This window comes from Amphiura filiformis, chromosome 17, assembly GCF_039555335.1.
Source record: "Amphiura filiformis chromosome 17, Afil_fr2py, whole genome shotgun sequence".
NCBI lineage: Eukaryota > Metazoa > Echinodermata > Ophiuroidea > Amphilepidida > Amphiuridae > Amphiura > Amphiura filiformis.
Window position 1 is genome coordinate 57,862,745 of NC_092644.1, and position 12,655 is coordinate 57,875,399.

Genomic DNA, 12,655 nt, shown 5'->3' on the forward strand with positions numbered 1-12,655 from the left:
AAACGTCTGAGAACAGCAAAAGTACATGCTACATATAGCTAGTTTTGGGAAGGAATAAAAACTAGGTCATGTGTTTGTCTTTGGTAAAATATGCGACTTGCCATTAAACTTGGGTGGAAAGGTTTTCTATCAGACTATATATTTGACGGAGTACAACGCAGTTACCAAACCATAATATTTTACCTGACAAAGTTGAGCCTCCACTGCCACTGAAACCAGATTAGAATCAAGGCCACCGACAAAAATAGTCACATACACCAAAACACTCCCTAGTATGATCAGGTTGTTAAGATTAGGACTGGACAGTTTAACAAATCTGGGTAAAAATTGGAAAATTAATGCACTAAATAAATCTTTAATACCAAATGTATTAGTGGGTCTATTGTAACTACAAAATTCACTATTTTGCATAACTTGAATGCGCAAAAATAATATGAGGAAGATGACATAACAATGCAACATACACATCAAAGTATGTTCTCACTTTACGTGACTGCAATTACAATCATCAGCGTAGTTGTATCACGTAAAATGATCATAGCTAGCTGAGATGTTGGTCGTCTTGGTCAAAGAGCTTTTGAGTAGTTGATACTGGCCCCAGTATCAATAAAAACATCAAGGCCGCAGGGCCGGCAGACTCCCATACGACGACTAAACACTCCAAGTGAATTCCAATATAAAAGGGCCCCGCAGGGCAAGAAAGCCCAGTGACCTTGACACCATAGAATATATATTTTGCTTTTTTTTATATTTTTACGCCATTATTTCCCTCATTCTTCAAACCTTGCCCTCTATCGGGGCTATTTTATAGTTTAAACTTGTTGGATGTAACGGTCACTCCGGGTCTTGTATCACTTCCGGGTCTCGAGTTCACGCCCCCATAATTTTTACTTCGATTTTTGAGAATTTTTACATTTTTTAAAATATTTTTTGTATTTTTTGTTGTTGAAAGTTTTTATTTTTTTGAATTGTTAATAAAAAAATCCTCTTAAGCCACCCACTTACCCCCGTTGCATTCGCCCCGTAAATACGGTAATTAGCCACGCCCATCTTGTGAGTATTCACATTAGCCACGCCGACTGATTAATATTCATTAGCCGCATGAATATTCAGTTATGCTAACTAGCCACGCATATCTCATGAATATTCAGATATGTAGTTAGCCACGCCCACCTCATTAATATGCAAACCGGAAGGACCTTTGACATGAGTCAGTTACCAGTGTAATGGCGGAACCCTTTTGCTCGAAACAATAGTACCACCTTTATGAATTCGCCGTAGAAGTGACGTAATAATCAGATTAACTGCCATAGCAATAGATGAATACAATTTTTGAATAGATTGCCCTGCACTTCAAACAGATTGCACTCTATCAGGTGCGAGTGATTAGCATAATATGCATATTCTATAAATTTACGATACAGGATCCCTGTTCTTTGACATGTATGGTTCAATGCATAGGTACCGAGTGAACGTTGTAGTGCAGGGCGATATATTCACAATTGTATTCATCTATTGATATGGTACTTAATCCGATTAGTTACGTCACTTCTACGGCGAATAGCCTGTCGCAAATCAACTTCGGCATAAAGAAACAATAAATGTTAATGTAACTTCCTTGGTCACACACATATTCTAATCTTGACAATAGTGAAAAAGACTTTACGAACTAAGGCCCGATTTTTATTTATCTGCGAGTTACAAACTGTAGATGACAGACTTGAATCAAAATAATGTAATATTTATATTGTCAGCCGACAGCCTACCTTTGTTCCCTGTATCTCAAATTGAAAGCTAAAAAGAAGAGCGCCATCAGGATTCCAATAATTGCTAAGGTACTCATGGTTGCATACAGTGCAGAACTAATCCCTTTATGAACTCGTAAATCCTTTATGATAATCTTAGGAGTATGATCCAATGGTACATCTCCTCCTGGTGAAGAAAATAAAGCAAATTCTACCATTTTATTTACATTTCAAAAGTTGATTTTATATTGGACCGAAACTACAAATGATTTAATGCTTAAGGGACCGTCAGTTACGAGATGTGACTTACATTTACACAATTAGGAAAGGTACTGCCATTTTAGCACCAATTTATTTATGTTTGAATTTGATCAATTAAAAAGGCTTTTAAAAATTCCTACGATAGGACTGACGTGACTAAAATGGTTTTACCATATACCCGTGAAAGTGTTCGAAGTAGGTATGGGTGTTTGCTTTCTTTATTATTGCTAGACCAAGAAATGACCAGCCTTACTGTAATTTACTCACTTGCTCACTTGTTTTTTGGTTATCACAAATTTTCAGCCGAAAACGCGGGTTAAATAGTCAAAAGGTCGCTCTTAACCATTGGTTTCTATGGGACAGAATATTTCTAGAAGTCGTGGGGTGGGGGTGGGGGCACTGATGGAAAGTCACCAATTCTTTTCTTGAACATTGGTTTATATGGAACAATAATTGGGCTACCAAATCGTGGATTTGGCAAGCTGGCAAGGCAAGTTGCGCAATATTCGCAAGGCAGACATTTGGATGTTAACTCAGTACAGGCTATTAAGATTAGAAAATAGATTATTATCTATTATCAGTAACTTTGCTGAAACATACCTGGCCAAATGAAGTTTCCTACCATCTCAAAAACACCACCTTCTTCGTTATCTGTAAACAATGCCACAGGCCTCTCAAGGAATTCTGAAAGAATGATTAATGTTATCATCAAGTATGAAACCCGTGAGGGGATGGGGGTATTCAGTTCGGTTTGAGTAGGGATGTGCCTCCAATAATATGAAAATGGACCCATATTTATACCTATTTTGCAATAAAATTGTACCCAAAACCTAAATCTCATGCATATTTTTGACCACATTCAACCCAATTTCGCGATCTGTTACAAAATTTCCAATTATTGCGCAAAGTGACATTTTATTAGCCATGAATAGAGTACCGAAGTGATGACGTCACGGAAAACTTTTTTTTTGCATTTCAGCGTTTTGAATACCATATTTATATTATGTGATACACCAAGGAGGATATTCTGGAGAGAGCACCGTCTGATTAGTATGTGTTAAACTAACATATGATAAAAGCAGGAGGGTGAGAGCTCATAAGGACAATGTCGGGACGCCGGTCACGCCATTGTTCGATCTAGGATACATTTCGTCATTTTGTAATGATTAACGATCTTGTTTGTTAAGGTTTCCACCGGTTAGTCTGTGGCCTTTTTAAGAGCACTGACCTTTGACCATGTGCAAAGAATAATTGACGTACATAGTCTAGATAAATCAGAAAGAAGAAGTTTGTAAAGTACTATACTGTTGTAATTGGGAATTGGGAACTATTTAACAAATCAATGTTTTTCCCTACCGGTATGAATACTAATTAGAGACAGTGTCTGGGTGACCTTATCTCTAAACCTTTAACGTTTGCCCTATGAACTCTAACCTAACTGCAATATGGCGCCAATTGTTTAAATCTAGGATACATGTTCTTAATCGTCACGTCATTTCCGTTGTCTTTCCCTAAATTATTCAAGTTCTCTGATAAAAGCAATGTCGTTTAATGCGTTGGTTCTACTCGACATGTCAGCTTCTTTCGACGATTCACAACCGTATATTGTTGCAACGTCTCAAAGCAGCTGCCATTTGTGCTACTCGACTTGCTAGTATTTGTGGAACTGCCTGACAGTGATTCGCATCTTATTTAACTGGTCGGATGCATGCTATTAGTATTTGGACGCCAAATTCCCATCAGTGTCTCTTCTAAATGGTGTTCCACAGGGTTCCGTTTTCGGCCCAATTTTTTAAAATATAATTTACACTGGTCCGGTTGGTGATATCATTTTTATACTTACTACAGCTATTACTAACATCATGATCGGGTGTAAACTAATTTTGTCAATCTTAATGATTATAAAACTGAATTATTGTTCTGGGATCAAACAACAAACGGAAAAGTGTTAAACTGGAATTCAAAACGAAATACTACATCTCTCTCACTGTACCTCCTTCCATCCTACATATGAATTGCAAAGGTGTTTCGCATGATATTGTTCTCCAACCGTTGGCGGCGTCAGCAGTCATGAAAACACATTCATCTGCACCATTAAGTTCACTTCCAGAGGGTATCCACACTCTGTCACCAAATCTTGGGTCTTCCCATTCGTAGCTTTGATCAATCTTTTTCAGACCAATAAACCTGCAATAGATTAACAGGTTATTAGTTAAGACTGTGTTTTAAATCGACATTAGTTGCGGAGTATAAGATGTCGTAATGTTGTCCAGAATCGGACGAAATATCGTTTTCGTAATGTATTGTACATGTATACCACTTAGATTAAAAACCGCTTTTAATTTTTTAGCTCATACCGTATGTACTTCAATGACATTATTCTATAACAGAGCAATTATACTGTATATGGGTCTATTAGCTTATTCTTCTTGAACCCCGCCTTGTTTCTTTGAATACATGTCACATGTAACATGTGACGACTATAGAGAGATAATAAGGATACTAATATATATAGCTGTGCCTATTTGTTCTCGTGAGAAAATTCAGCTTACTTGAAATTCCAATGAACTATGTGCTTATTGCCTCGGTTACCGTATGAGAACTCGGGAGTTGAGTTGTAAATTGTGTTATACGCATATGTTTAGAGCATGTTTGGAATGTAGAAGTATGAAAACCTATATAAAACACCACTTACCATTTGTGTCTTTCAGTGTTATCGCTGCTTCCCTGTAACATTTCTGATATAAAGGCATACTCCGTTTCATTTATAATAGAGGCTATGACCGATCCAATATTATTGCAATGTTCAACCGCCTGCGAATATGTCAGAAATTGGTTTACAAACAAGAAACACTCTTCTTCGTGCAATCTCCAGGACGAATTGGCACAACCGGCTACAGAATAGAAACACAAGAAAGGAAAAACACAGGGAAACATCATGTTGTAGACAACCTATTTTACAGTATGCTGAGTCAATCCATGGTCAATCAACCTTGCACAATATTTATCCTTCATTAATAAATTATTCTTGTTCAGTAGTTACAAATGTTCAACGGCACCAAAAAGTATTTTGCAAATTGGAGTCAAATATCGATGGTACAAAAATATGACCCTTACATGGCATCAAAATTCTGCACCGTCTCTTCAACAGAGCCCTATAAGCGCTATTGTGGTCTCTTCTTATTCATTGCACGTGGACGACCTGACCAGTATACGATTTTCCCAATAGGGCTTCATGTTCTACCTAGCGGCCATTTTGTGACTCTTGAGAATTGACGTCTTCAAACTCGGCAGTTTGTACAGATCTAGAGTTCCGTGGGCCTGGTCGTGGTGTCTTGTGAAGCACAGGCAATGCAGAACTGCAGTTAATACGACCGTTTCATGGCACAATCTGAGTTGCATTGAAGTTTTTTATCGAGGCCCTGCAGTGTACGTCGTATATTGATGTGACAGAGCAGATGTCTCAAAACATTTTTATGGTAAGCTTAAGCCACTCAACCGTGTTGTGCTGCATGCATGTGTGTTAAATCACACCGAAGCCTAGTCTTGACTAGGCCCAGCCTACGTGGCTACTCAAAGTAGTTTGGACTTTCTTCTTTGATGTGTTAAATTGATACATTTATTACATTAACCTTACAGGAATACCTTGTAATTGTCGGATTTGTGCTATTCCTACACGGTCACCATCGCGAAAAGTCACAGGACCCTGCGGGAATAATACATGATAAACTACATTACCGTATGTAAGTTGTTCAACTGGTTAATTAGTTTGGGCCTATATTGCTATCGGTGCCCCGATCAATTCAAACCCTGAGTGTAATATTGTTGAAATAAACAAGGACGATAGCACCGTACAAATGTTCAGTGTACGATAGAAAGAGCCGATAGGTGCACCGATAGCACTAAGGACCAATCTAAAGTAACAATGTGCTTTATAGAGCTATCGAGCACAAAATCACCATGAACGCCTTATCGTTGAGGAAAATATCAAACACAGTTATTGATAATGTTCTTTCACCGTATTTATAAATGTAAAAGAGTGAATTTCCACTCTTTTTGAACGAAGGACAACACGTTTGTGAGCATGGTGAGTGATAAACACTCTAAAATGAGAGGAAGCACATTTTCTTTAGGCAATATTCACTCTTGAGAGTATACAGACTACTTTTTTCAATCCTTTTAGAGAATTTTTCCACTCAAAAAGGGGTAATCCTTCCTCCATTTCACTCTTTTTTCCACTCTTTCCACTCGGTGTACATTTAGAGAGTAGCCTTTTGCCAAATGTGTGAGTTTAAGTCAGAACCTATATGCAGCCAATATAAGTATAATAATTGTTTTGATTAAAGTTCTGGTTGAAATTGAGTTTATTAAATTTCATACCGATACTCCAGTAAATCTAGTTTCGTTCAGCAATTCAAAGAAGATTCTCCCCATTTCTGTGTCATCGTAGGTGAAATCTTCCAATCGCATTCCTTTTGTTTTAAGAACAGACACCGCTTTATCAAGCATCAGTGCAATAGCCCAGGCAGTGTCGTATCCTAGCGGATTATCGCGGTGCCATACATAGTTCGACCATTTTGGAGCCTGCAGGTAATCATTGTACATCTCTGCGTATTGTGCAGCAGTCTGTTGAGAACGAGGTAAACAGGAAAATAAATGCTATAAATCAAGAATAACCTGGTGATTTTGCACAATTTTACGCATAAAAGCAGGTATATTGTATTCATTCGGACCCACTTATGTTCCAATTCATTCCTGAAGTTTAGCATTCAGCAACGTTCTCAATGGAAAAGGAGCTTCTCGGGAATCTGCAACCACATAAAGGTCCTAATGAAATTCCTGCAAGAGTCCTGAAGGAGTGCAGCGCAGAACTTGCAAGACCACTCAGCCTGTTGTTTGAGCTTTGATTCTCCAAGGGAGTTTTCCCAAGCCAATGGATGACTGCATCTGTCATCCCTATTCACAAGAGAGATTCGCAGTCTAATCCATCCATCTATGTACCGCCACATATGTCTGATCTGCATCATCAGCAAGGTCATGGAGGCTGTTGTACAGAACCAACTTCAGAAGCACCTCCTTGGAAACCAACTGATACCATATAGACAGTTTGTATTTAATCCGCACCACAGTATGGCTGACATCCTCATCCTTCTGACCCAAGAGTGGTCAATTCCCTGGACAGAGGCAACGAATTTCGCCTCATTGCCATGGACAACAAAAGAGCATTTGACAAGGTCTGGTATAATGGCCTTTGCTCGAAACTCATGGCAAAAGGAGTATCCGGCAAGCTGCTCACCTGGAGTAGGAGCTACCTGGCAGATCATTCCATCAAAGTTGTCTTATCTGGCCAGTCACCAAGTATATATACTTCCTCCATCAATGCATCAGTTCCCCAGGGGTCAATATCGGTCCCACTTTTGTTCTCTGTCTTAATTGATGACCTGGTTGATGAGTGTGAAAACCTCTCCCAGGGTTTACGATTTAAATCAATTCATTTAAATCCCGATTTAAATCCCGATTTAAATCGAATGATTTATTAATTTTAAAAAATCACTGATTTAAATCAACTTTTTCAATTTGTACAATTTTTGATAAATTTAAGTTAATTTCTTTCTTAAATTGACTGTTTTACTTCATTCCTTATGCTTCTACACCTTTTGGTTACAATTAAAATCCCTGTATGATGTACGTATTGCTAGAAATATCATCTTCAAGGTGCCGAATTCAATATGTTTTTCCCATGATATTGTCTTTTTGTTGTTGAAATTTTCACATGTAAAAACAAGATACAAGAAGAGTTAACTCACAATATTTGCAACAGTCAGTTCAGAACTGGTACTTAGTTGCAAACTCTCTGTTGAGATATAGTATGAACTTGTAACAATTTTACGCATTTCTTCCAAGGTGCAATGTACGAAGTCGTCTTGTTCTTCCCACCATTTCGGTGCGTACCATCCTACAAACATCCATACGTAACCATCACCAACCATGTTGTTCTTGTAAGCCTATCAAAGTTTGTCAACAGCAGAAATATACATTTATTGTCTATAATAGCAAGTGATCGACCCATGGGGTTCTTGTGCATTTTCAGCTCGGACTTTTTGGTAAAACTTGTTGCAAGTTGCAATTTTCAAAAACTGCTTTAGGGATATGGTGTTTATTCACAATTTCCCCCAAAATCTGGAAAAGTGCAGATTCTTCAGCAACATTTTTGAAATTGTTGCAATTTTTGCAATTCACCGTAATTTTGAACAGCAAATTTGTATATTGTTGGGTCTCTTTTTCGTCAAATTTGGTTTATTTTTGGGTTATGGTTTCAACATCCCTACACAAACCAAAATGGAGAACCGCACCGAATTGACCTTGCTTTATTTTTATTCATTTTCTATATAAAAGTAAAACATGAGGCAGTAAGGGATAGGGTGGACAATAAGATACAAACAGCACAGTCAATTGCTTATTGTTAAGATACAGATTACACCGGACTTGTGTGTACTCCCACCTAGACGGGAGTTACTGGCTGGGGCCCAGTATCAACAAAAAGCATCAAGGCCGCAAGCCCGTCAGGGCTGAGGCCGGAAACTCCAACTAAAGCAGTTTAAATTATAATGACCCCGCAGGGCAAGAAAGCAAGGGGAATGCGTAACCTTAAATTATCATTTTTAGGGACATCCCGTCACCCATTTTTATATTTACTCCTTAATTTCCCTCATTATTTGGGCCCTATCTTCTATGGACTAATTTGTAGTTTAAGCTTGATCCACAGACTACCTATCCTTGAGAGGGCACTCTATTCACGTGGTTTCTTTTACAACGCATAAAGATCACGAATTTTGGTGGTTTGTAAGTGAAAGGTGTCCGCACTATCGATTGATTACGTAACTGTTATGAATAATTTATTAGGGTTTTCAATGTAATCGCCTCGACCCATTAGTACATATTATCTGTATTATCAAAGTACTTGGAATAGCAATCCGGTGAGTTCAATGAACTACGCCCTAATACCGATGGAATTTCAATGGCGTTCTTCTCTCCATACACAGATGAACAAATACAATAGAAGAAGGTCAACACATAATAATGACCTGCTTTAGTGACATGTTATATGAATTGTTCAAAATGCTCAATATCAAAAAGATAAGTATTCGCTTGTGCATATGGACAGCACATTGAAGATGCAAAATATAAGTCATTATAATTTAAACAAGAAGTGGAATAAAACGACTAATAAATTCTGCCATCATGGCGTCAGGTCAATGGTTCTTTATATCCCGTATGTTTCTTTTAATTCATTAACATTTGAGACTCACTGATGAGTAAAACAAAAATCCCCAACCAACTCTTTATAAAAGTACACATTAAAATTGAAGAAAACATCGCCGCCTTCGTCGTCGCGTCGATAGAAAAACCTATTTCGCCGCCTGACACAAACTCCCATACCCCCCTGAGAATCAAATGGTGCGTCCCTAAACTGAATATATGGCCCTTAGTTGGCAGACCAGGTTGCGATATCAGCTATTGTATTATTTATGTGACCACCCATATGGCTATTTCAAAGATATGGCTCATTAAATTCAACGGGGCTCATGCATTTAATAAACGCATCAACAGCTTAGTACAAGTGCATTGTTTTGTACAATTTCTCGAGCAACATGTAATAACGCATTATTAAGGGGGTACTACACCCATTGCTTTTTTTTTGCATTTTTTTGCATTTTGTGAAGAAATGAGAAAAAGAAATTGGACAAAGTGGTATGCAAAATGAAGGGGCAAATCTTCTCGTTCAATTGGTGGCATCAGTATCAATGACGCGTACATGCTTCTAATGGTATAAGCCAAAAAGTGGTATCACTGATGTTTTAAATTCACTTCATTTTGGAAAGCTTACTATCAACGGATTTCGTTAAAATTTTGAATATGTGTTGCTAACACATTAGGGAAATAATGTTGATATGTAAAATGGGAATAAGTGGTCCCTGATTTCTTTTATGACTTCATGAACTTGGTGCTCCACAACTATCAAAAACGAACCGGTTAAAATGCTTCTATTTTCAATGTTGAGCTATATTTTGTATTTTGAACTTGCGACACTATTTCACTGAAACTTAATTAAGCCATAGGTAACAGGTTATCACAACCACACTACAGCAATGTTGAAAAAGATTGTATTTTTGTCACCTATACCACCATATTAGGTAGTTTTCCGTAAGCTTCATTTTTGTGATTTTGGTAACTATTTTATATTTATTTGCCCAATCCATCTCAACTAGGCAATCTAAATTTCCATTACACACATTTCCATTATATATCCAGTAACAGACAAAATATCAAAATTGATGCCTCATTATGACATGTATGATATCACAGACTTTCACATGTATTCAGAATTGATGCCTGAATTTGACCTGAACCAATTGACCTATAACCTGACCTTTGATGACCGTATAGCCTTTTTTAATCTCTTTTCCTAACAACACATTATGGAAGATACATACATGGTGTAGTATTAAATTGTCTATGTTGAAGAGATTAGCCTATTTAATTTATTCAGTGTTATAATCAGTGAGTACATTTCTATAGATAGTATAACAAAGGATTTAATGTATTCTATTCATGTATTCTACTTGGACATGTTCAATAGAATACATTATGGTTTGTTATGAAACACACATCTCAGTTACCAGGATACAGTAAACAAAAAAATATATAGGGCTAAAATGATTTTCTAAAATGGTTTAAAATCACTTTGTAGGTAGAGATATTTTATAAGTTTAGGACATGAGATGATGAACATATTTATGTAGTTCATAAATTTGCAAGAAAAAAAAGAAGAGGGGTACTGATGAAAATCAGGGTATTATTCCCCCTTAACCTATAAATATTTCACATTTTAAAATGTTTTTTTGCTCTCGATTGTTATTGTGTTTTTTGATGTTTCTTGTTTGCAATATGCATTGTGAAGTATTCTCTTATTCACTTGCATATTCCGCAGTAGTCTTTTGTTCGTTTGCGCTTTTGCAATGTTTTCCGCACTGTACAACTCCATTGGATGTTTCCCAAACGTATCATTGTTTTTCTTGTTGGGTCGTATTTTTAATATTGTATATTTAAATTAATATTATGTTCATGTATTTTATTTTAACAATGTACGTCGACTTGAGATCTTTGAAATGCCCGCGTTTGATAAGAATAACTTCTTATTAATTATTTATTATTTACCTCACACAGAACTCGTCTTGCTTTTGTAGCATACATATTTGAGGATATAATCTTGGCATCAACCGTCTGTAAAAGAAATAAAAAACAATATTAGTTTTTTATAAACACTCAGATATTCACGCTATAGGATTAACACTAGACATTGAAACAATCTGATCTTACCTCGAGTCAAGAAAGTCCTTTGTAAGAAATCATAATAAATAAGCAGGTATATACTTCTAGTGCCCATTTCTATTACCCCCCTAATGAATTTGACCTGTGCACTAGTGTGCATTTTGTTTTTCTTTACATGTTCAACATAGGAGATGCATGGACATGACAGTTGGTTGGTTAGATTCGTCATCTTTTCTCTTCTACCAATCTGTTGCAGGGCTGTCAACTCTCACACATTGAGCGTAAAACGCACACATTTGGGCATTTTCTCACGCCAAGGTAATGTCATACCAAGGTAGTAAATCTCAAGCCAAGGTAATAAAATATAACAAAATCTCATGTGTTGTCAAAATTAATTGTTGTCCCTAATTGATTCTCGAGCGCCCTGGCTCAAATCCCGGGGCTCAAATAATCATTCAAAAATGAACAAAGTAGCCGGCAAACAATAATGCCTTCCCGGTACGCCACTGTTCGACAGTACCTCACGCCAAGCAATTGCACAAAGTTGACAGCCCTGCCTGCTGCCCTGTAAGGTAAATGTCGTATACCTGTATCAAGGGGTTACAGAACTATTATACATGCCTCTATCAATGTATTAATAGTGTAATGAATCGTCTTATAAGAGAAATTACTTTTTTCATTAGCTAATTATGAAGCACGCTATAATTATTTTGTATATTGATCGAAGTGTGTCATTGTAAAAGCCACTTAATAGCTTTGCATACATGTGTACATAAATCAACTTGTCATACTGCATAAAAGCTAACACATTAACACAATATTTCACATTGTCACTTCATCTTTATAATTAAAATGCTACATCATCACTAAACTAAATAACTTAAGTTCGCCTTTTAACTCGGCCTTTTAAACTATGATATTGTGTTCATTTGTGTGGTCCTAAAACAAGTCGGGGGCTTAATGCCAGACGGCGTCTTCTCCATTCTGGCCGCATGCCCTATTTGAGTTGCGTTGCAGTAGTAAATTGAGGTCTGGATTCACTGATATGTAACTTTAATGGATTTAGAAATGGACACACGTCCATTTATCATGCTTATCGCTGGAAAGCACATGTTTTTTCTGAAAATTTTGGTACCAAATCAAATTTTCTCCAAAATGAAGATGAGGCAGTGTTGCGTTGAGCCCTCAACGTTTTGTTCTATGCAAGTATTTAGGTACCACCTTCCCTGCCAAGTACATGTATATATTTAATATGGTGTGTAATGAGACTGATGCTGGAAATTAAAAAGTTGAGAATCCTCCACTACTGCCATCCA

General features: G+C 37.0%; 1 protein-coding gene across 1 annotated transcript in view; it reads right to left on the reverse strand.

Annotated features, from left to right (window-relative positions):
* The window catches only part of LOC140137321 (gamma-aminobutyric acid type B receptor subunit 2-like), a 29,082-nt gene that overhangs the window by 15,554 nt on the left and 873 nt on the right, over nt 1–12,655 (reverse strand). Inside the window, exons 2-10 of the mRNA XM_072158964.1 lie at nt 11,226–11,291; nt 7,814–8,011; nt 6,387–6,632; nt 5,652–5,712; nt 4,702–4,900; nt 4,000–4,193; nt 2,607–2,690; nt 1,767–1,932; nt 184–316 (exon numbers count right to left, since the gene is read on the reverse strand). Of these exons, the coding sequence (XP_072015065.1) occupies nt 184–316; nt 1,767–1,932; nt 2,607–2,690; nt 4,000–4,193; nt 4,702–4,900; nt 5,652–5,712; nt 6,387–6,632; nt 7,814–8,011; nt 11,226–11,291 (1,347 nt within the window). The remainder of the gene's footprint in view (nt 1–183; nt 317–1,766; nt 1,933–2,606; nt 2,691–3,999; nt 4,194–4,701; nt 4,901–5,651; nt 5,713–6,386; nt 6,633–7,813; nt 8,012–11,225; nt 11,292–12,655) is intronic.